At 47.5% G+C, this 27,575-nt stretch overlaps 1 protein-coding gene across 1 annotated transcript; it reads right to left on the bottom strand.

Annotated features, from left to right (window-relative positions):
• Positions 1 to 613: 613 nt before the first annotated feature.
• GNL1 (G protein nucleolar 1 (putative)) lies at positions 614 to 27,575 on the bottom strand. The gene is made up of 12 exons (XM_063122265.1): positions 27,423 to 27,575; positions 17,695 to 17,863; positions 12,744 to 12,880; positions 11,987 to 12,138; positions 10,875 to 10,946; positions 8,957 to 9,155; positions 7,809 to 7,904; positions 6,839 to 7,036; positions 4,226 to 4,404; positions 2,635 to 2,797; positions 2,369 to 2,509; positions 614 to 1,028 (listed from the first exon to the last, which is right to left on the bottom strand). Exons 1-12 carry the CDS (start codon positions 27,496 to 27,498, stop codon positions 727 to 729), a joined length of 1,884 nt encoding a protein of 627 aa, XP_062978335.1. The 5' UTR covers positions 27,499 to 27,575; the 3' UTR covers positions 614 to 726.

Below are 27,575 nucleotides of genomic sequence, written 5' to 3'. Positions count from 1 at the left end.
GTAAAATTGAACTTTTTCTCTGCTGCTGCTGCCGCCACATCACCACACAGCCAATTTTTTTTTCTGCCATCACAATCTCAGCAGCAAAGGCAACTTCAAAAAAAGGGGGCATGCGGCCCATGGGCCCACCCCCGTTATACAAGATACTAAGGCTCAGGGATCAAAGCCCAGGGAATGGTTCACAACCCTGTGTCCTGCGTGTGACTTCCCCAGGAGAACCTGGCTGGACAGAGATGAGCCAGAGAGGCTAATCCTGTGTTCTTATCCCAGGGGTGCTGAACCTCTTCTAAGCTGAGGACTGAATTCCATTCCAGAGAAGCTCTTCAGTGGTGGGGGGCGAGGCCGAAGGCAAAAGGGGCTGAGGCCGAAAGACAGAAAATACCAACAGACTTCAGCCTCAAGCTCTTGCTGCCCAAAATGAAGCCTTCGGGGAGACATGTCAACCTTTCAGAATGGGGAAAGAACGACACAAGTTGGGGGAACCACCAAACGACCGGTGGTTGGGCAAAAGGGGACAGGGCCGGCTGGAGAACCCCGGAGGACCAGCCTGGGACCTGGGGATCTGCACCCCTGGCCTTAGCCCCCTGCCCTCTCCACAGGCATGGAGGCTGGCCAGGAAATAAACATCACCTTTATTGATATACAGAGACTCTGGGAATGCACAGGTGGATGGGATGGGGTAGGGATCGGGGCCACCCCCCTCAGTCTGCCCAGCAGAGGGAGCTGCTAACATTCGTCTTCCCCAAGCAAAGCAAACAAGTTCCGGCCCAGGAGCTTTCCCTTCCTGGAAGGAACAGGCTGGCTGGGCCCACTCTTAGGGGCGGAGCGTGGCTCCTCCTCCTCCTCGCCTTCCTCGTCAGCGTCTCGGTCTTTCTCTTCGTCCTCCTCCTCTCCTGAGCTGGAGATTTCGTCCTCTTCCTCCTCTTCCTCTTCCTCTTCCTCCTCACCAGAGCTGTGCTTGCCGTCATGGCGGTGCGCCTCTTGCAACGCGGCGATCTCGGCAGACTCGGGGTGGTGCTCCCACATGGCTGGAGGGAAGGAGAGGGGGGGTGTCAAAACCACCACGCTGCCCAGGGGCCAAAGTTCATTTAGTCCCAGCCACTGGGTTTGCTAGAGATGTAAAAGCCATGGGGGGAATTAGAAAAAAACATGTCCCCTCCCCAATCCCCCTGGGATTTCCTTGGTCCTTAGGGGTGCCGGGTTGGGTGCCGTTTTACATATATATGTTGATTTTTAATTGCATTTTAATGTATTATTAAATCAATTTTAACTGTTTCTGTAAGTTGCCTTGATTGCCATTTTTTGGGGAGTAAGATGAGGTCCACATTAAATAAAGCCACTAACATTAAGTTAAGAGGGTAAAAGCCATTTAACAGCATTTAACAACGCTACGTTTGTTTGTTTTTTAATGGACCCCAGAATTGTTTTTTAAATGGATACCGCTGTTTTTATACTGTTTTATGTTTTTAATGGTTTTAAATTTCGTATACTTTTTAATGTTCACTGTTTTTAACTTTTGTAAACCGCCCAGAGAGCTTTGGCTATGGGGCAGTATATAAATGTAATAAATCAAATCAATGGAATTGAAGGCTTTATTGTCATTTCATTTATATCATTATAGGGGTTTCCCCACCCCCACCCCCGCGAGTCTTTCCACTCTAAACACAGAATGTTCAAAGCAGGTGATGTCGAAACACATCACATTTTTTTAAAAAACTGCTCAAAACGAACAAAAAAAGTACAATCAATAAAACAGAGGACTAATCTACACCAAGCAAGATATTGCACTATGAAAGTGGTATGAAAGTGGTATAGAAAAGGCAGGAGCCACACTACTGCTTTATAGCGGTATTGAAGTACACTGACAACTGCTGGGACACATACCGTAAACTGCTTTCAAAGTGCTATATCCTGCTTGGTGTAGCTCCTGCGGTTTATATACCACTTTCATACTGCAATATCCTGCCAGAGGGGGAGCGGGAAGTGAGGGGTGAGAGGGAGGGAGGGAGGGAGGGAAGGAAGGAAGGCAAACTAATGGGAGACGATGGGCGAGCCAAAACAAAAGAGGTTGTAAGTTGCTCTCCCAGGGAGTTCCACATTTTGGGGACAGCCATCCCCCAGCCTGGTGCCCTCCAGATGATTTGACTACAAGCCCCAGGCCATGGTACCTGGAGATGTTCGGAGCTGTGGTCCAGCCTATGAGGAAGGCTGAAGTAAGCCCTCGCTCACATGCCCATCAGCTGCGCCTGAAACAGGAGCAGGGCAGGCGAGAGGACCGAGACGTCACTCTTCCACAAGGCCCAGGCTGTTCTCCTCCACCCTATTGGAATGCTGGCTAAGCTCCCACAATGCTCTGCTCTCCGGGTACCTTTCTGTGCAGTGTAGCCAGGAGGCCGCATGCAGACGCAGAGGCGCCCGTCCACGGCTAGGCGGAGGATGCTGTTGGCAGCTCGGTAGACGTCGTTGCGGGCTCCCTTGGCTGTCTTGTAGCCCCGTTTCTCAGCCCAGGCTATTGAGAAAAGAGGGGGGAAGACGGCGTCAGAGAGCTGTATTGACCGCTTGCACCCCCATGTGCTGCGCTTCCCCCGCTAAGTCGTAGCGCCACCAACTCACGGCACCTCCGGCCGGTTTTACCTTCGCAGATATCCCAGGCACACCACGGGGGCTCGGGCGCGCCGTGTTCAGCGTCCGGATGCCGCAGCTTGAGCAAGGCCTGGACTGGAATTCGGCTTGCCAGGAACCCCACGGAGGTGTAGGGCTCCTGGATCTGGGCAATAGGGTAGATGCCCGCAAGGATCTATAAAATGAGAGGAAGGAAGGACGTATTGGTTGCTGGGCCCTGCGAATCCCATCTACTACCCAGTGGTTGGCAGACGAAGAAGCCAGAGCAAAGGGGGGAAAGAGTGAAAACATCCCCCTTGCCAAAGAGACCCTGGGAATCCCAACTGAAAAGCTCCCCCCTCCTCCAACACATTCCTTCTCCTTCCAGTTTTGAGCAAAATTGAAGTGGTCTTGGTCTCTTTCCAACCTCAGTTCTGTCCCAGAATAGACCCCCCAAAAAAACCACCCTAAAAAAGAACCCCATGCAGGCTTTTTCTCCCCCACCCTCCCCAATCTCTCATTCTTCTTAGCATAGAAGAGAATGGAGGAATCCTAGTTTGTCGTCCTCTTGCCAAGTCTCACATCTCTTCGAGCAGGGAAGAGCACCCATCTTACACAGTAGTGAACCATTCCTTTCCTTTGCAGTGTTGCCTAGTGGGCAGAGTGCTGGACTTTTAACAAGAGACACCCCCCCACTCTACCCCCACCCCTTAAAATTCCTTCCTTGGCATTAAACTCCCAGGGTGCCATTGGGTCAGGTCTTTGTAAAAACAGACAGGAATGTCGGAAGTTGCTTTCTACAGTCAGAACATAAGAGGAGCCCTGCTGGATCAGGCCAAGGGTCCATCTAGTCCAGCACTCTGTTCACACAGCAGCCAACCAGCTGTCGACCAGGGGGACACAAGCAGGGCATGGTGCAACAGCATCCTCCCACCCATGTTCCACAGCAGCTGGTGTATATAGACCTACTGCTTCTGATACTAGAGGAAGCATTGAACCATCAGAACTAGTAGTCATTGATTGCCTTCTCCTCCTCCAGGAATTTATCCAACCCCATGCGTCCATGCATCCAACCCCATGTGTCCAACTCCACGCGTTTTGCTGACACTGACTGGCAGTAGTTGCTCTCCAAGGTTTCAGGCAGGATCCTTTTCCTAACCCTGTCCGGAGACGTCAAGGATTGAACCGGGGACCCTCCACCTGCAAAGCAGGGCCCCCACCCACTGAGCTATGGCCTCTCCCCTTGGCTTCACTCCAAGTCTTCATGGACTGGGTGGTGGCTCTCAGCAAAAGTTCTGGCTACTCAAGGTCTTTCAGCTGTCAAGGACTGAGCTTTTATCAATGCAAACCGGTATACAGCCTCCCTCCAGTTGGTTCACACATACATGGGTATTACTTGACTAGAGAGGCATCAGTGACTTAAATGTGTGAATGGGCAATTGCAGATCTAGCACCATTCATTCATTCATGTTTTTAAACCAACCTTCCTCCAAGGTGCTCAGAGCCCCCAGAAGGATTCCTCACAGGGTGCCTCCTCTCTCCCCCTGCAACATACATCTTTGCCAACCCAAAGCCCTTCCCCGTCCCCAGCAACACGGGCATCTTTCCCCACCGCCCCATTCACCTGCTGTTTCCGGTCCACCAGGGAGGGGAAGATGAGCCCAGGGCAGTCGCACAGCTTGACTGCGGGCGTCAGGAAGTAGGTCTGGAAATACTTGGTGTGACCCGGAGTGCGGGAGACGCTCACCACCTTGCGGCCCACCAGCCCGTTTATGAGCGAGGACTTGCCCACATTGGGGAAGCCTGCGGGAAGAAGAGCAGAGGGGTGTGTGGTGTGACAAGGATGATGGGATTTGTAGTTCAACACTTCTGGAAGGCTGGCGTGGGCTGCAGTCCTATAAACATTTACCTGGAAGTGTCCCCTTCCTCTGGCCCCAGTCCCTTTCCCCCAACCAACCACTGTTTGCTGGTTTTCCGGATTTTGTGCAGCTTTTCCCAGGGTGACCCTATGGAAAGGAGGACAGGGCTCCTGTATCTTTAACAGTTGTACTGAAAATGGAATTTCAGCAGGTATCATCTGTATGCATGCAGCACCTGGTGAAATTCCCTCTCCATAACAAATATTAAAGCTGCACAAGCTATACTAGAGTGATCAGGTACAAAAGAGGGCAGGGCTGTTGTGATGGAGGGAATTTCACCAGGTGCTGCATGCATATAAAGGACACCTGCTGAAATTCCCATTTCTATGTAACTGTTAAAGATACAGGAGCCCTGTCCTCCTTTCCATAGGGTCACCCTAGCTTTTCCCTCATTGTAAAGGGCTGAAATGCCTCTCCTTAAAGCTCAGTTACTTTAAGCTGACAGTGTCAGGACCAGGCGCTAGTGTTGGGGACTGGGTTTCAGGAGCTGAATCGGACTTGGGAGACTGAAGAAGCAGAACCAGAAGTACGCCAGCCAAGACAGGAAGCAGGGGAGGAGGTTCTCCAGGAGTCAAGGATGAATCTTCCCAGGAGAAGCTCATCGGACAGGACGCCCGGGCTCAGAGATCGTCCTCCCCCACACCCACCTTGGGAACTCAGCCTCTGCCAGAGGGGGAGGGAACATCAGAGTTGACAGATCCCAGAGTCCGCCACAGGGCTCAAGCAGGCAGAGTTGAGAGGAAGTGGGAGGCAGCCCCTTATGGAAGCCACTCACCTGAGGTTTCAACTTAAAGAATCGCCTTCAAGGAGAGATTCAGTAAAAGCCTGTTGGGCACTGTGGGGAAACTGCCCGTTTTAGTTACGGCAACTGCCTTGCTTTGTTTGGTTCATTAGGCTTACAGGATAGCTGCTAGCATTCACAGTCTCTTCAGGTGTGAAGAGATGGCTATTTACTGAATAAAGCTTTGTGGATTGTACGGCATGGCAGAGGTCTTTATTGCCTCACACCTCAGTGGGAGGGCCTGGAAATGCAACACTGAGAGCTTCCCTGAAATTTAATTCAGTCCTCAAACTGAAAGAGGCTGAATACCACTGCTGTAATGATTGTGTATCTGGCACAGTACATCTAGCTACATCCCAAATGCTGAATTATTATCAACAATGTATTTGATCCCTTGCTTTCCTTCAAGGAGCTCAGGGGGGTGTATTTGGTTCTCCACCCCTATTTTATCTTCAGAACAACCTTGTGAGGTAGGTTAGGGTGAGAGATAGAGAGAGAATTGAGTGGGAATTTGAACCCAGGACTTTCCATTATTATCCCAATACTCTAACCACTATACCATACTGCAAACCTACCTGGGAGTAAGCCCCACTGAGTTCAGTGCAGCCTACTTCTGAGTAGACATGTACAGGATTCCACTGTTAGTAGTCTGTAACCATTTTGTTGCACTGTTTCAAGAAGGGACTGAACATTTGGCTGTGTTTTATTTATTTCTTACTTTTATATCCTGCCTTTTTTCCTCTTTAAGGAACCCAAGGCAATGTGCATAATCCTCCTCCTCTCCATTTTATCCCAACAACAACCCTGTGAGGTGGATTGGGCTGACAGTCTGTGACTGGCCCAAAGTCACCAAGTGGGTTTCCATGGCTGAGTGCAGACTACAACCTAGATTTCCCGACTCTCAGTTTGATTATACTGCTCTAACAGTCAGGAAGTTTTTTCCTGACGTCCAGCCGGAATCTGGCTTCCTGTAACTTGAGCCCGTTATTCCGTGTCCTGCACTCTGGGAGGATCGAGAAGAGATCCTGGCCCTCTGTGTGTCAACCTTTCAAGTATTTGAGGAGTGCTATCATGTCTCCCCTCTCTTCTCGATCCTCTCAGATTGCAGCACACAGAATAATGGGTTCAAGTTACAGGAAGCCAGATTCTGGCTGGACATCAGGAAAAACTTCCTGACTGTTAGAGCAGTACGACAATGGAACCAGTTACCTAGGGAGGTGGTGGGCTCTCCCACACTAGAGGCATTCAAGAGGCAGCTGGACAACCATCTGTCAGGGATGATTTAGGGTGGATTCCTGCATTGAGCAGGGGGTTGGACTTGATGGCCTTGTAGGCCCCTTCCAATTCTACTATTCTATGATTTTATAATTCTATGACACTCTAACCACTATGCCACACTAGCACATACGTCCTAGCATGTGGGCTTCTGGAGGGACCTGGTTGTCCTTTAAACAAGCGTATGTCTCAATACAAGTATTACAAACACCTCTCTCCAGTACAATGTTTTCCTCTACCCGTCAGCAGAGGGCGCACTCACCTACACAGCCTACTGTCAGGATCCCATCCTTGTAGAGTTCCTGGGAGAATCCCCCAGCCTCCATAGCCACATCTGTTTGGTACTCGACTAGGACTGCTGCACTTTCGTCATCATCTGAGTCCTCCTCCGAGTCTTCAACCGGCAGGCGTGCGCTTGTTGCATCCCGCTCAATTTTCTCCTTCCAGCTGCTCAGGTCCACTGGGGGGGAGAGGGGGAGAGAAAGAGAGAGAGAAAGTAAAATAGAGTGATGCCAACAAAAACGAAAAACAAAGCCAGCAAAAATAAAAACGTCCCACAAGAGTCAGGGCCCAGCACCTAAGGTTGCCATCCTATGCACACTTACTTGGGAGTCAAAGTCGAGGTGAAATAAGGGCATTCATCTGATTAAACAGGATGGAAATACAACATCAGGACTATTTTACTCTGAAAGTGCAGATTAGCTAGGGTGACCCTATGAAAAGGAAGACAGGGCTCCTGTATCTTTAATTGTATAGAAAAGGGAATTTCAGCAGGTGTCATTTGTATGCATGCAGCACCTGGTAAAATTCCCTCTTCATCACAACAGATTAAGCTGCAGGAGCCCTGCCCTCTTTTGTATCTGGTCAGTCTAAAGAGAGCAGGGCTCCTGCAGCTTTAATTGTGATGAAGAGGAAATTTCACCAGGTGCTACATGCACACAAATGACACCTGGCTGAATTCCCTTTTCTATACAACTGTTAAAGATACAGGAGCCTTGTCCTCCTTTCCATAGGGTCACCCTATTGGACCAAGACAGTTTACAAAATAGTGTGTTTCTCCTTTCTCCCTCAACTTCCACATTTGCCTGAGCTAACGAGGTTTCAAGTTCAGAGAACGTGGCTCCTAAGCAGCCTTGACTACGAGCAGCTTTTCTTACTAAAAACACAGAGACACCTAAAGGGTGCTGAACTCCAGAAGCATTTCAGCACAGAGCAACTCCAAGCAGCCTCACCGTGTCCAGCTGTGATGCTCTCACAGGCGCTCAGCAGCTGATCAGGCCCCATGGCTGTGCTCCATCCCTTCCGGCGCTTCCGGCGTTTCTTAAACACTGACGGGAGAGAAAATCCAGAAGGTTAAGACTGGGAGCTAGGAGCCCTGAGTTCTATCCCAGGGACAGGAGGAACATGGGGCCTAGTAAAGAAGAAGGGGGGTAGGAGCAGTAGGAGCAGATGGGAGTTAGAAAACATAGGAAGACAGTATGGTGTAGTGATTAGAGCATTGCATTGGGACTTGGAAGATTTGGATTCTAGCCCCCACTTGGCCATTTAGGTTTATCCTGGGATCGTCCCAGAGTCATCCCTGTTCATGTAAATGACACACAGGGGATCCCGGGAGCAGGCAGGGACAACCCCGGGACTATCCCAGGATAAACTTTAGGTCTAGCTAAGGCCTCAATCACAGCCTAATCTACCAGAGCAAAACTGCATCAGTTCTGAGGACGGTGCCACTCCCACTGGGTTCTGCTGGGTGTGGGGGTAGGGAAACTGGTCCCTGGACCAGTGGTAGGATTAATTTTGGATAGAACTGCTTGCCTGCAAGGAAGGAAGGAAGGATTCCCAGGCTCTTTTGCTGACTGCCTCAAGCCATTCACCAGCTGCTACGTCTCACTATGGTGGTGAACTCACCCCAGCCCTGCACCACTGGAAGTAACAAGCCTGCTACTGTTTACATGTTAATTTACCTCCTCTTAAGAGAGGCAAAAGCAATGACCCTGTGATTTTGCCAGCATTTCAGCTGGGGTGGTACAACCGCAGGGGCCGCCAGCAGTGACGAACCTTTTCAATACACTTCAGCGACTAATTTCTCACTTGTAAACCACAAAGTTAAGCAGGTTTAGAGTTCTGCTAACCTGTCAGGCCCTCAGTCCTATTGCGCTATGACAGTTTCCCCCAACCAGGCACCCTCCGGGTGTGTTGGACTACAGTTCCCAGCAACCGCCAGCCAGCCCTGCTGGGAGTTGTAATCCAACACACCTGGAGAGCGCCAGGTTGGGGAAGGCTACGTAATGACATAGGCCTGCCAGGACACCTCGGCCCAAGCAGAACTGTGGCGACATTGCCCCCTGGTGGCCATGACACATCATGAGGCTTTGAAAAATACCTGCACTGGGGTCTTGGTCTTGTTGTGGGTAGGAGGTGAAGCAGATCACGTGGATCTGAGGGAAACGGCTCTTGAAGTAGTGCTTCCAGGCCACCACCAAGGCTGGTGGTGCCAGGTCAATCTTGTTCAGAACCAGGATGATGCTTCTCTTCATCTGCTTGGTCACGAAGTCATAGAGGGCCGGGGAAAAATGGATGACCTGGGAAGGAAAGAGATAAGGTCATCCAAGGGATGTGAAAAATCCGTAACAGTGAGGACTAGAAACATGGGGTTCACTGTCTTAATCTTCTATGCATGAAGATGAGATTAGAATAGGGTGGCAAGTGAGGATGGGCTTACAATAGCCCAGTCCACACATCTGGTTGTCTTTGGAGCCTTTTTGACTTTACACAGAATGTATGTTTGCCACTTACACCCAGTACGTCACGTAGTGGACACCGAAACGTTACATGCATTTCTCTAAATATTCAGAGAATGACTGTGCCCATTTGTCAGGGCCAATCACAGCTCCCTGGGGTGCGTCGGCTCTGTGTTTACAAGACACCCATTCCTCCCTCCAGCCATATAGATGTTCACTGGGAGACTTACGGTTATCAAGCAGCAATCCTGCCTGCTGTTTAAAAAATCCACTTTCCTCTGCTGGTTATCTCGGTCCATTTGCTATGGCTGCTAATCTATTTTATTTACGATTACATTTATATCCTGCCTTTTGCCCTCTTGCAAGGACCGCAAGGTGGCTTACATGGCTCTCCTCCTCTCCAATTCATCCTCACAACAACAACCCTGTGAGGTAGGTTAAGCTGAGTCAGTGACTGGCCCAAAGTCACCCAGTGAGCAGGGACTGGCACCCAGATCTCCCGGGTCCCAGTCATGGGAACATAGGAAGCTGCCTTAGACTGAGTCGGACTCACATTCCATCTAGTCCAGTATTGTTGCCGTGGACTGGTAGCGGATCTCAAGGTTTCAGGCAGGAACTTTTCCAGCCCTACCTGGAGATACCGGGGATGAAACAGGGACCTTCTGCATGCAAAGCAGGTGCTCAACCCACTGATCGCTATACCACACTGCATCTCTCTGAAATGGAGCATGTTGGCAGTGACGGCTTCTCCCTTTCCTGTGCCCCTCCACATGCCGTTAGATTACAACTCCTATTATCCCTGGCCACTGGCCATGCTGGCTGAGGCGGGCAGTTGAAGTCCAACAACATCTGGAGGGCCACAGGCTGCCCGCCACTGCTTCAGTTGGCTTTTTTTTAATGCGTTGTAATACCGTGTTCTGTCACCTGGTGTCACTATAATGCTGTTCATGGTCTCAGGGTGAATTATAATGGCTTCTGTTTTCAATCAACTAAAATAAAGTCATTGGCTATGGGAGGATGGGTCTGTCAAACCTCTCTTTTAAGGCCATGAATATATGACAACTACTAACCGCAGGGAGAAAGCTAGAGAAGGGCAAAATGATATATAAAAGGATCTTAACGAAAGAGTATTCAACGTCTCCATCACAGGAGACATTGCTTCCATTCTCCTCAGTGTGTGGTTCCTGGGTTCTAAAACCTGTGGAAACCTACTATGGAGGGTCTTCTAATTCTTTTCACAAGTGGCTTTTGGCAAAACCACTACCTCAGAACCACCCTACAGAGAAGTTTCTTTGGCTCCAGGCTTAACTGAAGACCATCAGTTCATTCAAGCGTTCTACACAAAGAGGACTGAGTCCAGTGAAATAATTGGAAAGATCTCCTAGAATTCTTCTCTGCTCAGGGTGAGGAGTAGGCATTCTGAAAAGAAGCACAAAGGCCTACCTGCTCAGTGAAGTAAAGCATATTAAAGGATTTGTTAAACCAAGCCAACCATTTGTGTGAATTCAGTCCAGCAAGAACCGGCAGCCAGTGGCCGAGAGCACACCAAAGCATCCTTACCGGGTGCCGGATGTCGGTAATGAGCAACACAATGTCTGACATCTCCAGTACACGCCACAGCTGTCTCCATGTCTGGAAGAGAAAAAAGGGGCCTGTGTAAGATTTGCTTCCCGGCCCACTGCACTGAGACTACCAGGCACGAGGCCTAATCAGATTTAGTACCCCTTTCAATCTGGGTTCTTTCTCAGTGCTCTTAGCTACATGGAGAACAACTTGGATTCAGCCATGGTATCCCATCAATTCCAAATCCCAAAACAAAACAAAACACCAACCCAGAAATGTCGAATAAGAAATAGCACAAAAGTAGCATGTAGATTGCCATGTGTGCAAACTGCATGCATGTATTTCACCGGGTGTAGATATATTGGGAAGCTGCAGTCAGTCACATCTTTCCACTCCTTGCCCACCAAGTGAAATGAACACATGTGCCATTGCCACATGGTTTTCACACTATTTTCAAGAAAAGAGTGTTTCCTGCATAGGAATTGCATAAGGCAACCTTTCCCAACCGGGTATCCTCCAGATGTATTGGACTAAAAGTCCTATCATCTGCAGCCAGCATGGTCATTGTAGTCCAACACATGTGGAGGGTGTCAGGTTGGGGGAAGGCTGACATCAGGCCGCCTTGAGATCCCTGTGATATAGGGCAGGATATAAATGTTTTAATAATGGTGATGATGAAGATGCGTGGTGAATCTCACTAGAAACAGAATGGAATTTAACTAGCTTTAAGAGTTTGCAAACAACAACAACAACAAACAACCCCTGTATATAATATAAGCTTGAGGAGGGGTCAAGGCCCACAGAAGGGAAGCCCACAGGTCAAATTAGGCCCATGGGCCAGAGGTTCCCCACCTGTGGTTTATATAAACTTGCCTTCCTCTTCGTTACCCCCATGCTTACCTGCAAATATTTGAAACCCTGAATCATAAAAGCAAAGTTACCTGCGCAAAGCAGCCACTTTCATGTCACCTTGTGTCACTCGCATACTTACTCTGGATTTATGAAAGTGGGTCAGAACTTGGATTGGTTAAGAGAACGCCATGCAGCTCCCACCCACCAACCACCCAGCGAGAAGCCCAAACTTTCCTTTAATGCTTTTAAGGGCTCACCTCCAGATTGTGCTCGAAGTAACTGAGCTGGCTTGGCTGGAATGTACTATAGATATTTTCTAGATATTCCCGGAAACACTTTTCCTCTCGGGCAAATAGCTGCTCCTTGGTCATCTGGTAACTCCAGAGTGGCCGTTTAGGAAAATCCAGTACTGATAGCAAGAGAAAGGTAAGGACCAGTTGGGAACTACAGCCAACATCTTGGAGAAAGTACAAATCTTAAGGCAGTAGTAATATCCTGCACCAAGGAGTTCCCCTGATGACTCAAACTCCCACTGATACTCCTGCTCCTCCAGCTGCCATTTGAGAAGCAGAGCGATACAAGGCCTGCCGGAAAGCCAATGCAGAGGCTTACACAGAAGGGTGACATAATAACAAGAATTGGAGATAAAGGCCTGCTGAACTAACCCACATGGCAACACGGCAAGATGGGAGGCCATTGAAGAGGAGAATGTTACAGCAGTCCAGACAAGAGGTAACCAGAGCAGCAAAAAGGGGGTTGAATCTTTCATGCAATCACAGTAATCCTATAGATCATTGAACTGCTTAAAAATAAATGGATTAAGGGAACTTTCATACTCAAAGCCCGGAATCGTTCCGGCAAGGCCCATTTTCAGACCACATAAAGCTCCTTGGGCAAAATGGTACTGCTGCCTCCAGTGGCCAGGGGTGGTACTGCATTAAGGGGCAAGGGAAGGGAGGAGCTGGGGTAGGAGTAGGAGCTCTCCCATCAACTAAGACACCTTTCCCAGATCACCTGAGCCAGTCTTGTAAACGTCTTCTATGTCCACCTCCATCTCAGATTCTGGCACTGGTTCCAAGACCTTTTCCCGGGCAATCTTTTTCCTCCGCTCCACCTCTTCTTTGCTCTCCCGCTCAAAGTGCAGCCGGTACCTGCCAGGTAGAGGAAAATGTAGAGATGTAAAAGTGCTGGAAATTTTGAAGCCATGGGGGGGGGGGGGGACCGTTCTTTCCCCTAGAAAAAAAACACAGAATTTTGGGGGGAAATTGAAAAAATGCAGTATTAGCACTTTTTACAGATTGAAAGCCACATTGTTACTTTAGGAACATAAAATGTAATTATGCAAGTCGGTTTGGCATAAAATTATTACATTTGGTATATTAAAATTAGAGTGTATTCGAACAATTATTACAAATCGAATTTACTTTTTAAAAAGTGTTCATTTATTTTTTTGTAACAAATGGAGCTCCTGTACTATAAGGACCCCCTGAACTTTAAGGCACCTCTTTGGTTTTGCCAGTTTATGAGGAGCAGGCAAAAGAACAATTTAAAACAACAACAACAGAAGAAACCATCAACATTACTAATGAAGAAAATTATTTATGTTTCTGCTAATCCTCCACAGTGTCAAGCAGACATAAAGCCCCCATTCCCATAAAAAGAACTGGGGGGGGGGGGAGGGGGGACCAAGATTCAATGAATAGGCATGAAATTTAATCAGACTTATTTTCTGAGCAATAGGTCTCACTATCAGTTTCAGTCTCTGCTTCAATGGCAGTGGTGCCCCCTAGAGATGGAAATGCATCTTGCTCTTGCATTTGAGAGTTGTAATCTCAGTTTGCAACCTAGGACTTGCTTGTCTTTGGTGCACAGAAATTGTAATAATCTGCTACTGTTCATAGTAAATATCTGAACACCTTGTCTTAAACATTTTATTCATGATGCTAAAATCAAAGATTCCATCATCTGTTTTCCCTTCATTTTTTTTTTCATTTTTTTGGGAAAAAAACAGAAAAAGCTTTGGGGGAAAAACAGGGGAAATGTTTTTTTTTTTCTGAATTTTTCCGGGCCTTCAAATCCCTAGGAAAATGGCAACAGGGGAGATCAGGGAGAGACTGTTAGGGAGGAATCATCCATGGCTGAAACTCCTAGTCTGACTTCCCACTTTAATCCCAGAACTGAGCAAGTCCTGCTTAGTTTCAGAATGATGGTGGGTTCAGTGGCCAGTGTAACATGACACTGAGACGCAGGCATTTGAAGGGAAGCCCAGATTGTCAGTCACATTAATAGGCTAGGTCAAGGAAATGGGATCTAGACACGGTCTCCCAACTCTAGGAGAGGGGCGGGGAATAGAAGGACCTCCAGATTTTTTGGAATTCAATTACCAGCATCCTAACCATTGGCTAAACTGGCAGGAGCTTCCCAAAATATCTGGAGACCTACCTTCTGTCCACCCCTTGTTTAGGTGGCAAGAGTGATCATCTACCTGCAGCAATGTGGAGAGAAGGGGCTCAATCCTGCTATTATTTAACTAGCTAAAGTCATTCATTTCCTGTTCTTCCTCCCGCAGGAGAGCTGAGTGGCGTACATAAAAAACAGCAAGGCCGTATGAAGAAGCAACAGCAAACCACAAAACCCAAAGACCCAAAATACCTACAAGGGCTGAAGAGCCTGATTAAAAAGAAAAGTCTTAACTACCCTCCTCAGCACAAGGTGTGAAGGAGCCACACAGATCTCCTGGGGGAGAGAGTTCCAGAGGTGAGGAGGAACCACAAAAAAAGGTCCTCTTGCATGTTACGAATACCTGGGGAGACACCAAAAAGAACCTCTGTGGAAGTTCTCCTTTCTTGAGCAGGATTACATGGAGGAAGGCGGCACTTCAAGTAACCTAGTCCCAAGCTGTTCAGGGGTTTATAGGTCAAACCCTCCATTCTGAATTGCACTTGGAAATGAATAGGCAGTCAATGCACTTTGGTACATTCCCCTCCCCCAGTAAGAAGCCTGGAACCAGCACACACCACAGTAATCCAGGATTAGCCAGGAATTCTGATTTACCATCACGTACTCTCAGCCACAACTCCCTGCAACTTGGGAAGAAGGGACTGCTTTGACATGGCATTTTTAAACACTTAAAAATAGAATAAATAAAACAAAATTATACATTACGCAAAATGAAACCCAAGATAGAAAACCATGCGTTCTTCACTTTGCTCCATATTCTGTCTGGGTTGCTGGCCCATCACAGCTGCGCTAAGGTCCTGATTCCACAACTGAAGTCTATGGGCAGCCCTCACTTCTGTATTGGGGAGCAGGGTGGAAATGATTTCCAGTGTGAACCCAGAAGCTCCCTATCCAGACAATGAGATGAGCTACTCTAATACTGCTTTAGTCCCATGTGGTAAAAAGGGATTGAGTGGCTCAGAATGAAGCATTCCATGACATCACAGCAGCTCAGCCAAAGGCTGGCTGCGGCAGGGGCTCACAAGTGACAGGCAATAGGTTGGCAGCCAGTGTTTGGATTCCCTGATGGAACTACCCTGCCTATGTGTAGTTTCCGTGGACTCTTGCATCCAGAAAAACACAGTGAGGCCTTGCTAACCCAGAGCCGGTCAACACATAAATCCTATCAGACATCCTTGCAATGTGGCATTCTTGTGGCAAGAATGTTGGCCCTTTAGCTGTCAAACTAGTTTCAGATTGGCCCAAGAAACAGAGAGATCTGGATATTCCTGACCCCTACAGGACTCTGCCTTGGTAGGACAAAGATCAACTGGAGGAGATCCTAGCTCTCAAAAGCCTCCTCCACCTGCTATTGACAAGAACAGGCCCACCCTAGATTGGAGGACAAGAGTCAGGCTGGCTATGTGGGAACCAGGAGGGTTCTTTGCAGCTCTACAAGGGGAGCAGAGCCTAGTAGCTGAATTTTATTCCCATGGAATAACAGGAGCATGCTACCTAGTTTGGGTGGGAATTGCAGTGCAACATATTTGGAAGGCATCAGGGAAGGCTGGTCTAGTGGCTAGATCTGAAAATAGTCACTCAGAAGAGGTCCTCAACCTGTTCTCTATCATCCAAGAATGTAGGACATGAAAGAATGTCCTACATTCTTAAGTTACAGGAAGGTGGATTTCAGCTGATCATCAGGAAAAACTTCCTAAGGGTCAGAGCAGTCAGATGGTGGAACCAACTGCCTAGGGAGGTGGAAGGCTCTCTGTCGCTGGAGGTATTAAAGCAGAAACTGGACAACTGTCAGGGAGGCTTGGAATTGGATTCCTGCACTGAGCAGGGGGTTGGACTCAGTAGCCTGGATGCTCCCTTCCCACTCTATGATTTTATCCATGCCTGATTTCAATTCTCAGCTCCAAAAGAAAAGCCTGCGTTCACATGAACAAAAGCTAATGGTGTTACATGCTCCTACCGGAATTGGTCAACAGATTGTGCCTTATTTCTGTGCTGTTCACACATGCTTTACATACAACAAGTATTAGCCCCACAGAAGGAGAGTTATGTGAAACTAAACAAATAAATTTCTACAGTTTCCTCCCAGAGGCTAGAGCAGACTGATCACCATTTGGTAAGTTGGCCTCTGGTTCTAGTGCAAAATGAAGTCTTTGGGGGCAACTTGTCCACTCAGAAAAATTTCGAGGAAGAATTAGACTTTGTGTCTTTGTCTCACAAATAATAGTGATCACACTTGAGTTACAGAAGCCCATCACACGCCAGCCACATCTGTTGCACTTCAGCCGCTCTGAGTAGGCCCAGGCAGGCACCTTGGTCATTTACCAACATCCGTGAAAGAAGGGGTTGCCAAATAAGGAAATGAATGGGTTACAGTAATCGGAAAGTCAGATGATTACTAATGTTATGACCGTTTAATCTCACTGAGATAGTTAAAAATAGAGATATTATAATCCGGAGACTAACAGGAATAAACAGCTGTGAATAAGCCCATAGCTCTCCCACCCCATGAGGAGCCTTCCCTAAATCCAGGCCTGGCTTCAGGTTTGAGGGAGACCTTGATTCAGGGCCTGGTTGTTCCCTCACATTTGTGTCCCGTCCCCCCACATGGTGGCATGGGGCAGGTCCTCCCCTATTCCTCCTATATAGTTCCACTGGACACAGGGGCAGGGGCACAGGCTTCCAGAGGGGAAGACGGAAGCGGTAGTAGCTGTCCTTTGATGAATATGAGGCAGCCTCCATTGTAATTACTATAAGCCTTTGGACAGCTATTCAACCTTTTAGAATGGGTCAAAAACTGCACAAAAGTTGGGAAACCACCAAGTGACTGGTAGTTGGCAAAAGGGGGTGGGGTCAGGGGAAGAGGCGTGGCTATTTGGGAACCTCAGAGGACTGGATTTGACCCCTGGGCCTAAGATCATAGAATAGTAGAATTGGAAGGGGCCTGTAAGGCCATAGAGTCCAACCCTCTGCTCACTGCAGGAATCCACCTAAAAACATCCCTAGCAGAGGGCTGTCCAGCTGCCTCTTGAATGCCTCTAGTGTGGGAGAGGCCATAACCTCCCTAGGTCATTTGTTCCACTGTCGTACTCCTCTAACAGTCAGAACGTTTTTCCTGATGTCCAGTCGAGACCTGGCTTCCTGTAACTTGAGCCCATTATTCCATGTCCTGCATTCTGGGAAGATCGAGAAGAGATCCTGGCCCTCCTCCGTGTGACAACCTTTCAAGTTTTTAAAGAGTGCTATGATGTTTCCCCTCAGGCTTCTCTTCTCAATGCTAAACATGCCCAGTTCTTTCAGTCTCTCCTCTGCTACACCCCTGCTTGAAAAGCAAACACCAGCACTTTGAATTGTGCGTGGAAATGGACCAGCAGCTAGTGGAGCTTTTTAAGAACTGGTGAAATATGTTCCCGATGAAGCACACATCTTAAGATTGTTGGCAGGTTCTGCTCCTCTCTGAACACCTTGGCTCCTCTTCCATCAAGGACAGCCAAATTTCCCGAGTTACCTGTTGGGGTCATAGCCGTGTTCTCCTGGCTTGCGGATCTGGGGCTGCTGGTTGAGCTTGCGAACCTGCAGGGAGAACGACTCGCTGTCCGACGTGTCCGTGTGCTCCTCGTGCCTGTCATGGCTGCCACTCCGGCTGTTGGAGCTTGACCTCACGCCATCTTGAAAGCCTAGAGGGACAGCAAAGGAAAAATGAGGAGATAGACCGATTTGAGGATGCATGAAACCGCATGGGTCTCTTCCCTTCTGCATCCCCTAGTCCTAACTGCTGAATTCCAGAAGCCCCGACACTTTGTGTGGGAAATTTCCAGGCTTTTGGGCACCTGAATGATTTGTTCAATTCTCTGCAAGGCTGGTTGGCAGAAATTAAAAATAGTTTTGACCAGCTCTGCCTGATCTCCACTCTTAACTTATTGAGGGCCACGAAGGCCGGCATGGCATCCTTTGGCAGCTGTCAGGGACCCATTATACTGGCGGGAGCAGGGATCACTGCTAATGCCTATCTTTAACTGGTTGTTGTTGTTCTGACCTGGAGTTCCAAGCAGCAGGTGGGGGCAGAATCTAGCTATAGTTTTAATTTCCCACAATGCCCCTCACCTAGTACTGCTTGAAGCATTGTGGGAAATTTAAAGGCTGTCTCAGCTACCTAGTGCTGCTCCAAGCGCTGTCACTGTGGCCAGGTAAGACCACCAGGGGCCACTGAGAAAGGAGGGAGCCTACCAGACGTCATGTTGCCCAGGGTTCCCCAAAACCTGGAGCCAAACTTGAGGACTACTCCCTTTTCAGACTAAGGTCCAGGATTCCTTACTCCTATCATGCTTCCACCTGATGGGGCTCTGATTCTTAGTCAGAAGCAGGGACAGAATCCAGGGTTTTTGGATCCCAATTCTAACTAGGCCTTACTATCCCCGATCCAACTCGTACTAAACACCAAACTCTCCTGCTCCCAAGAATGTGGAACAGAACCCAGCAAATCAGGCTCCCATTTCTGTAACTTCTATATACAAGCCAAGACACTCTCTCCTCTTCCTCAATAGTGTCCTTGAGGGAGAAGAGGAGCAAGACAGGGAAACAGCTAGGCAGCCATTATGTACAGCGCAAGAAGTATTGGAGCAAAGACCGAGCTACTTTGCACAGTTCTTCTGGCCCACAGAAAGCCCACGCTGAGGCCCTCGAAGTCAGACGCGTCCTGGCTGTCAACAAGAGGAGTCGGCACCTAGAGCAGGGGAAGTGAACCTCTTTCAGCCCGAGGGCCAAATTTCATTTCACAGAAGTTCTTGGGGGCCACATTCCAATGGCGAGCCAAGCCATAGGCAAAAAGAGCAAAAAAACCATCATGTTAAAGCTCTTACTGCCAGTGACTATGCTTTAGAGGATGCATTTCAGAACAAAAAAAACCTGAAGAAATGCAGAGAAACCATCAAATGATCAGTGACTGTGGGAAAGAGGAACAGCCATATAGGGAGCCCCTTAGGGCTGGACTGGGACCCCAGGAGGGGCTGATTTAGCCCCTGGCTTGAGGGCCTGTCTGAACTGGGAACTGCCCTTAACAAACTATGGTTTGTTTTAACAAGCCAACTTCAGAAACCATGGTGTGAAGCTGGCTTGTTTGAGACTAACTACAGTTAGTGTTAACCGCAGTTTGTCACTTCAGCTGACATGGCAAGCCAGAGTAAAATAAAAGCTAAAGTATCCAAACTTCTCCTCCTGACTACACAAGGAGAGGGGGCATGGACACCCAGGAGGAGGCTAGGCTCATTCACCTCAGCCCTAACCATGGTTTAGCATGCTGTCTGAATGTGGCCAATGTGCTTTATTTATTCGTTTATTTATTTAAAGTATTTTTATGCCACTGCTCTTCAGCCAAAAAGGCTCCCAGAGTGACTTACAAACAATCAGTTAAGCAAGATATTCCCTGTCCATAGGCTTACAATGACCGGGTTCAGGCAATAAAACACAGCTTGTCATGGGTTATTTATACAACCCCAGCGTGGAGGTTGTTTGGTCATGCAAAACTTGACAAGGGTAGGTTAAGTGAGAGTAAAACAACCCTTGCAAAACCCTAAAACAGACCATGGGTTATGCGAGGGTTATTTAACCCACAGTCACAAGGTTTTCATGACATGGCAACCCCTGAGCATTCAAAATGGCCACTGCATGCACCCTGCAACCTCACCATGGGCTAAATAAACCCACAGTGGTCTGAGGCGAACAGCCTCAGTCTAAAATACCATACACACAAGGAAAAAGATATGGTGAAGAAAGAGGAGGGAAATTGTTTTGGCAAGGCCGATGGAATGGCCCTGCTCTCCCTCTCATCTCCCAGTTCAGCCTGTACATGCTCTGAGAGCTTGGGAAAGAGTTATATAAATCCTAAGTATTAGGAGTACCCAGGACAGGGAGAAGAGGCATTAAAATTCAAAACTACAAGAGTCCAGTCCAAATTCTGAGAGACAGGGGTGTGGAAGTGGGGGTGAATTGGCATGACAGAAAGGGAAAATGGCTGCCGGCCAGGGCTGTGTGAAAGCAGCAGGCGCCGTGGTTTTCAAGTGTGGGCAAGGCTGGCATCCAACATGCTTTGGATTCTGTCAGGGTTTCAGGCCAGGGTGTGCGGTGTGACGGTTTGAAACAGGGAGGGGTGTGAAAGCAAGACTCCGGGACTCATGGGAGTTTGGAGACAAAAAGAAGCAGCAGAACAAAAGCGATTCCAGGGTTCATTCCTGCGAGGGGAGTGGGGCCTACGAGAGGGAGGAAACATGTTCTGAAAGGAAAAGGGAGGCCAAAGGAGTGACAGGGGAAGGAGAGGATGGCTGCTAGGGCTTCAGGGCGTGTGCTGCAACGGCTCAGCAGTTTGACCTTGCTGGGAGGGGCATAAAGGATCTTTGCAGGGAAGGCTTGCAACAGCCTTGCTGATATTTCTGAGGGGATTTTGACACAACGAAGGCAGAGAAGGGGCTCAACGGCGGGAGCAGATGACTCACCCAAGGGTGGGGCTGATATCTTTGCTATCAGCTGCTCCCAGCCCACATCTGCCTAGTCTTAGCTTGCCGAGGGGAGGGGGCATCTCACACACACACACACCACTTTTTCAGGGCATGAAGCAGGAGATTTTGGTTGCTACTTCATGAAACAGAAAATACTCTCTATGCAGGGGTGGTAATCTCTACCACCCCGATGCAGTCCCTGAAAGTGGCATTTAGACACAGACTTATAACGTGCCTTCACCATGTTTGCGTGGGTGATTGTCATGTCTAACCCCACTGCCCCTGTTTTGGGAGAAGATGTTTCAGGTAATCAATCAATCAGAATCAGATTCGGAACTAGAAGACGCAGCGCCAGACACCAGCCAGCCTGTACCAGTGGGGGAGGAAGCTCTCATGGGCGATTCTCCAGCTGGGAGTCAACCCTCTCCAGAGCTTATCTCCTCAAGGCCAAATCCTACACACTCAGTGGGAAGTGAGGTTTCTTCTGGAGGAGAGCGTGAAGCTGAAACATATGGAGCGAAAGCAAGGCGTGAGAAAGTTGGAGAGATTACGCCAGAACCTGCCACCACACCGGGCGCTCTGAAGTTACGGCATTTGAGAAGTAGCTTCTTATTTTTAATGGACAATTGTCTTGCTTAGTTTGCATAGTTTTGCCTAGGGGGACATTTCCAAGAGGTTAGACTTTATTCAGGTAGAAGAGATGTTTATTGCTTAATAAAATCTTTGTGGATTACTTAGCAAGCCTCGTCATTTGCCTCCCATCGAAAGTAAGAGCGTTCTGAGAAACACAACAGTGATGCATGCATGTGTGCGGAAGCAAAGTGTCCACCATCAGACTATATTCTGAAGTACAACATCCCTTGAGCTCCACTGGGCTCACTGTCAACATCCTGGGTTTGTGTGCTACTTCATTCCCTTGAGGCAAGGCCGTAACTCGCCAGTATGCCTGTCACAGATTCCTCGTGCTGGCTAGGAGTGATGGGAACTGTAGTCCAACACATGTAGTCCAGGTGGGGTGAGGCTGAATTAACGCTGTTGGCAAGAGGAGGAAAGGCCACCTTCTCTTAAGAGTGTGTTCAAAAAGCCCTGGTGCTGCTACCACGAAGGCCCTCCTCTGCCGAGACCCCACCAGATGTAGAATCATAGAATCATAGAATAGCAGAGTTGGAAGGGGCCTACAAGGCCATCGGGTCCAACCCCCTGCTCAATGCAGGAATCCACCCTAAAGCATCCCTGACAGATGCTAGCATTGTAGGGACACAAAGGAGGGCCTCTGTGGATGATTTAGTAAGTGGGCAGATTCAAATAGAAGCAGGCAGTCCTACAGATATCCTAGTTCCAAGGAGTATCAAAGGCTTTAATGGTCATTATTGGAACTCTGAATTGGGCCTGGAAATAAATCTAAAGCCAGGGGTACTTTTTATTTATGGGAACTTGAAAAAATAAAAAAACATGAACCTTCTGTAGGAGTACCGCTGTCCACAACAGAGTATGGCTGCTTCTATTGTGGGACGAGCCGTGGTGTGATAGAGCATATACTTTGCATGGAAAAGGTGCCAGGTTCAATGCTCAGCATCTCCAGGAAGGGCAGGAGAAACTCCTGCTGAAACTTTGGAGAGCTGCTGCCAGTATTTGGCAATACTGGGCTAGATGTACTCGGGACCTACACTCCTATGTACTGTGTGAAGCAGAGCCAAGGAGAACTCTGGGTATCTCCCATGCGTTTACCGAACGCGATCCTCTCGCGAGGAGGGACAGACAATGGGTAGAATCCACCTAAAGTCCTACTTAGAGTTGACCCACTGAAATGAATGGGACCAGAGTTAGCCAACATAGTATTTTAGTTGGATTCTCTATGTTATGTATCCCTGTCTTAAAACACATACGAGTTGTACAGAAGTAAAGCATCTCTACTACAACAGTCCCCTCCAGGACTACCTGTTTTCTTAAATTCCTGGGAGCACAGCATCAGTTACAGTGCTCGGATTACAAAGTGAGGTGGGAGAGGAAGCAGAGGAGGCTGAGTGTCCCCTTACTTATTGTGGCAGCCCCCTTAGCTATTCCTTTTAGAGTGCAATCCTATGTGTGTTTAGACAAAAAAAAGGCCTACAATTCCCAGCATCTGGGGCATTCTTCTGAATAAATATGCAGAGGATTGTGCTCTTATTTACTTTCTTATTACATTTGTGCCCTATTTTTTTTCATAAAACATGCCCAAGGGGGCTAACAACAGTAAAATCCACAACAGAAAAAAAGGAACACAGAAGGTAAAAACCATCTACAAATCAAACAGAAAAATAACAGCCAGTTAAAACTAAAAATTCAGATTAAAAGACAGAAGTGTCACAGAAAACGCTTTTTGCTTGCTGGCAGAAGGCCCAGCATCTAGGGGGCTAGATGAGATTCCCTCGGGGGGGGGGAGATGATTTGGCTAGAAGTGGGCTGAGTCAGGAATGGGGCTTGTGGATTTCACTAACCTCCCCCCCACCCAAAAGGTTTCCTCGCCCTCCTTTGATTCAAGCACTGTTCAGTTATCCACTTGGGCTGCACAATATGAAAAACACAACATTCAAGCCAAGCTCTGACATCTTTTTGCATGCAGACAGAGTGAACGGTGAAATGGTTGTGCTTATCTAACCAGGATGGGGGTTTGTGGTTTTTTAGCAAAGTGATTTAAAAGGGTAGAAACTAGCACGCGGCAGCAATATCCCTTAATTTTGCCTAAAATTTCTGGTGCCGTTTCATGGCTCTGAAACAGAGGGTGTGCCTGGTTAAAATCTCCCAACAGCCATCAAGGCCCAATCCTATGCATGTTAAGACAGATTTAAGGACACATCCTATGCATGTTAAGACAAATATAACTCCTTGCATGCCCCAGCATGACTGGCTGGGGAATGCTGGGAGTTTAGACAGAAAAACGTTCTACATGCACAGGATTGTGGCCTCAGGCAAACTGTTAATCCTTGGTCCCACAGCTGCAAAACTGAGAGAATATCAACAACACTTACAGGGCTGTTGTAAGAGTTACTGTACCTATATGAAACTCCCCATGCCCTAAGATTGCCATTGGAGACCCTGCTCACCAGTTGCCCTGAAGATCACTTTAGACTGGCAAGGACAAGGACAGGGCCTACTAAGTGGTGGCCCCTAATCAGTAGAACGCCCATCTAAGGGATATATGGTTGACCTTGTCAGTTCCAGTTTTCAAAAGGGTTCTGAAGACCTACTTATTTCCAGTGTTTTTTAGCTGAGATGAGTTTAAGTATAACAAACCAGTTTGGAGGTTATTGGCTTTTGGATTATTGATGGTTGTGTGTGTGTTTGCTGGCTTGAACTGTCTTTTAAATTGTTCGTTAATTCTAGGTATTCTAGTTGATTTTTCCTGTAACATTGTTGATACGCTGTTTTAAATCATGTTATATTACTGAAACTGTGATTTGATAGTTTTGCATTTTTGAGGGGATTAAGCTGCCTTGAGAGGGTTTTTCTCCAGCTGGTTCAAAGAGCTGCAGCCAGATTGTTGACCGGGGCTGGTTACAGGGAGCATACAACTCCCCTGTTAAAACAGCTCCACTGACTTCCAGTCTGTTTCCGGGCACAATTCAAAGTGCTAGTTATGACCTAAAAAGCTCTATATGGTTCGGGTCCAGGTTATTTGAAAGAACGTATTCTCCCTTATGAGCCTGCCCGTGCTTTGAGATCTTCTGGAGAAGCCCTTCTTTCAGTCCCACCTTCTTCACAGGCGCGGTTGGTGGGAACATGGGAAAGGGCCTTCTCGGTGGCTGATCCGGTGCTCTGGAACTCTCTTCCCAAGGAAGCTAGGCTGGCTCCCTCCTTGATGGGCTTTCGGAAGCAGGCTAAAACTTTTTGGTTCAAGCAGGCCTTTGGAGAATAATCCAGCCCTCCATCTATGTTAATGTCTTATAATTTTGTTGTTTATGGTTTTGTTTCCCTCCCCCCCCATGTATATTTTAAACTTTGTAAGGCCGCCTTGAGGCCCAGCATTGGGCAAAAGGCGGGATACAAATAAAAATAATAATAATAATAATAATAATAATAATTATTATTATTATTTTGTCCTGAAAGGTGTCCTAAAATATCTTACAAAAATATTTTAAATACCTAAACTCAAAGAAAATAAACGTGAGATGCTTTGAAGACCCAAATACACTACCTAAAAGGCAAAACAACTATCATTGTCATCATGTGAAGGACACACTGCAAAGTGGCTGCTTTCTTACTACAAACTGCCATGCAAAACTTTTCCTCCAAGCCCACTGCCTATTGAATTCTGTGCAGTATTATTTCAGTACTATTAGCACACAATTCATAACCCCCATAAAGCTTTTTTCATCCTACCGCCTGTCGTTGAAGCTCAGCACTTTTCTTTCAAAGTGTTTCCAGCTCAGTTGGCACAGTATCAGTTTGAGTACAGCACAGTTCATCGCTCTCTCTTACTTCTTGTAAAGGCGGTTCACGCGCCACCTTCATAGGAATTTCCCCAGCTTCCTTAATGCAGCCACACAAGAGGCTCGAAGACTACCTTTCTCTTTCGTTCTGTCCACCGAAGATGCTACAGTCAACAAAACCTTCCAGAGAGCATGAGCCTGGGTCACACTGCCTATTTTTAAATATGACTGATTGTACTACACTGGCATGAATGGATTAGGGCAGATCAGCTAGAATGGTGTACCAGTCCAGAACATGGTTGCCACTGACTTTGTTTTGTTTATCTTCAAAGTAAAGTTTTCATTTATACCATATACTCCTATCACTACTTCAAAAGCCCCCTGCTTCTGCTTATAGAAAATCATTCTGACTAGGATCTGACTGAGGGAGAGAAGGATGGGCATGCATATAAACCAAAGTCAAGCAGATTATGTATGCATAAAGAGGTGGGAGAGGATACAGTACAACCCTGAATAATTTGTGACCCACCATGCTGAACAGAGTTCACCTGTCATGCATGACAGGACACCATGAGCAGGATAGAAACCTCCTGATTTTGCAGTTCCCTGCCTGGGATTTCAGAAATAAGGCTCTCAATTGCCCGATTGGCAGGCTGCATTCAGCTTGGTGAGTTGCAAGATATGCTGGCTTGATGTAAAAATCTATGAGGCTTACACTGCAATCCTAAACACAGGTAGACATGAAAGTAAGCCCAACTAGTTTCAGTGCAATTTACTTTAAGATTAAGTGTGTTCAGGACTGCAGCCTTATTAAAAACATTGGATTCTTGCCTACCCTTCCACTTCTAGTGATATTATTATTAATTATTATTATTAAATTACAGATTTATAGTATCTTTCCTCCAAAGAACTTAAAATGCTGTACATGGTTCTCCCTGCGGCATTCATTTTTATCCTCACAATAACCCTGTGAGGTAGGCATAAGGTCACCCACCTTGAGTTTTATGGCTGAGCGGGGATTTGAGCGCAGCTCTCCCAACACTTTTAGTTTGACATTCTAATCAACGCACCACACCAGTTCTTTTTACATCAATTCCCCCTCATCTAAATAGCAGTCTTGTGCATATTTATTTCGAAGAACATTCCACTGAATAATGAGGGACATACTTCTGAGTAAACCTGAATTAGATCTGCCTACACATATCTGAAGAGGAACAAAATTCAATATGAGAAGTAGAACAGAACAAATGGTTACAGTCCCTAGTAAAAAAAAAAATTGGAGGAAGGAGCAGTTATTCTCCATATTTGAACTGTGCTTCCTTCTCCCAACTATTGGTAGACGAGGATGCAGCATTCTGGTGATATTAGAGAAGGAGAGGTAATGCCATTAAGCAGTTTAGGTGGGAGAAAAAGAGAGGATGATATAACTGCATTGCAGATGCTGGGTGTACAAAGCAATCCGGGAGACACCCCAAATGCTTTGCAAAGCAAGAATCCTCTTTGAAGTGCGTATTAAAAGACACCATTCAAATATCTGTTGGAGGGACCTCGGATTTATTTTGAAAACAATTAAAAAGGGGGATGAGAAACAATGGGCTATTGCACTCTCTAACAAGTTCAAGAAGGGATAGGGCCTACTTTCATCATTTCATTAAATGGAGAGGGTGGACTATTTCAGAAAAGAGTTGAGGTGTGTGTGCAAAAGTGGGAACGGGAAGGTTGTCACTTTGCATAAAGGAGCAGCATGTATCCCAACTATTTTTAAAACCAGGACCACCTTACTTTAGAAATTTAGGAAGAAAGTGAACGTCTAGATTTACCTTCCAAATTATTTCAGGAAGGAGATTGGCCAGTTTCAGACAGTAAGTGGAAGGCCTGACTCACGAACCATCCCACTCATCCCTTTCCAGATGTTCCAAAAGACAGGGGCTAGGAAAGAGAATGGCAGGTGCTTTCTAGATGTTTCAGGGAAGGGGTTTACTACTCTGCAAATGTCTCATCTACCGAAGCCAATTTCACCCTATCCCGCCCCAAATGGTTTTTAACGGAGGAAAGGTAGAGGTCACATTCCTGCCGCCCCCTCCAAATGTTTCAAGGAGAAGGAGGAGTGGCCTATGCTATCCAGATGTTTCTATGGATAATCAGGAAACCCAAATGTTGAAGGGGCAATCCCTCCTCCAAGGCATGATCACGAAAAGGGATCAAGGGAGAGGAAGGAAAGGTGAGAATCCAGATGTCAACGCGAGTAACTCCCCCACATGCTCCTTCCAGATGTGACATGGGAGAGGGGGGCTCCTCCCCCCCGGGCCCCGCCTCCCTCCCGCGCTTCCTCTCACCCTGCCGTTTTCGCTCCCGTTTGTCCTGCAGCTGCTTTTTCTTCTGCTTAGCGCTGAACGGCCTCTTGCGGGGCATGTCCTATCTCGGCTGCCGTCCCCTCCTCCTTCTGCTCCTCCAACAGCACCGACTCGCAGCACCGGAGCAGAGAAAGA

This window comes from Elgaria multicarinata, chromosome 3 (genome assembly GCF_023053635.1).
Source record: "Elgaria multicarinata webbii isolate HBS135686 ecotype San Diego chromosome 3, rElgMul1.1.pri, whole genome shotgun sequence".
NCBI classification, from domain to species: Eukaryota; Metazoa; Chordata; class Lepidosauria; order Squamata; family Anguidae; genus Elgaria; species Elgaria multicarinata.
The sequence above is the reverse complement of the archived record's forward strand: the minus strand, read 5'-3'. Positions and strand labels throughout refer to the sequence as shown.

Excerpts from the sequence above, each read along its gene's own strand:
- GNL1 (XM_063122265.1), bottom strand. The coding sequence starts at position 27,498 with ATGCCCCGCAAGAGGCCGTTCAGCGCTAAGCAGAAGAAAAAGCAGCTG. Across the intron at positions 4,405-6,838 it reads CCTGACAGTAGGCTGTGTAG|GCTTCCCCAATGTGGGCAAG; the intron begins GTGAGTGCGCCC and ends TTCTTCCCGCAG. Across the intron at positions 1,029-2,368 it reads TGGCTACACTGCACAGAAAG|CCATGTGGGAGCACCACCCC; the intron begins GTACCCGGAGAG and ends CCTTCCCTCCAG.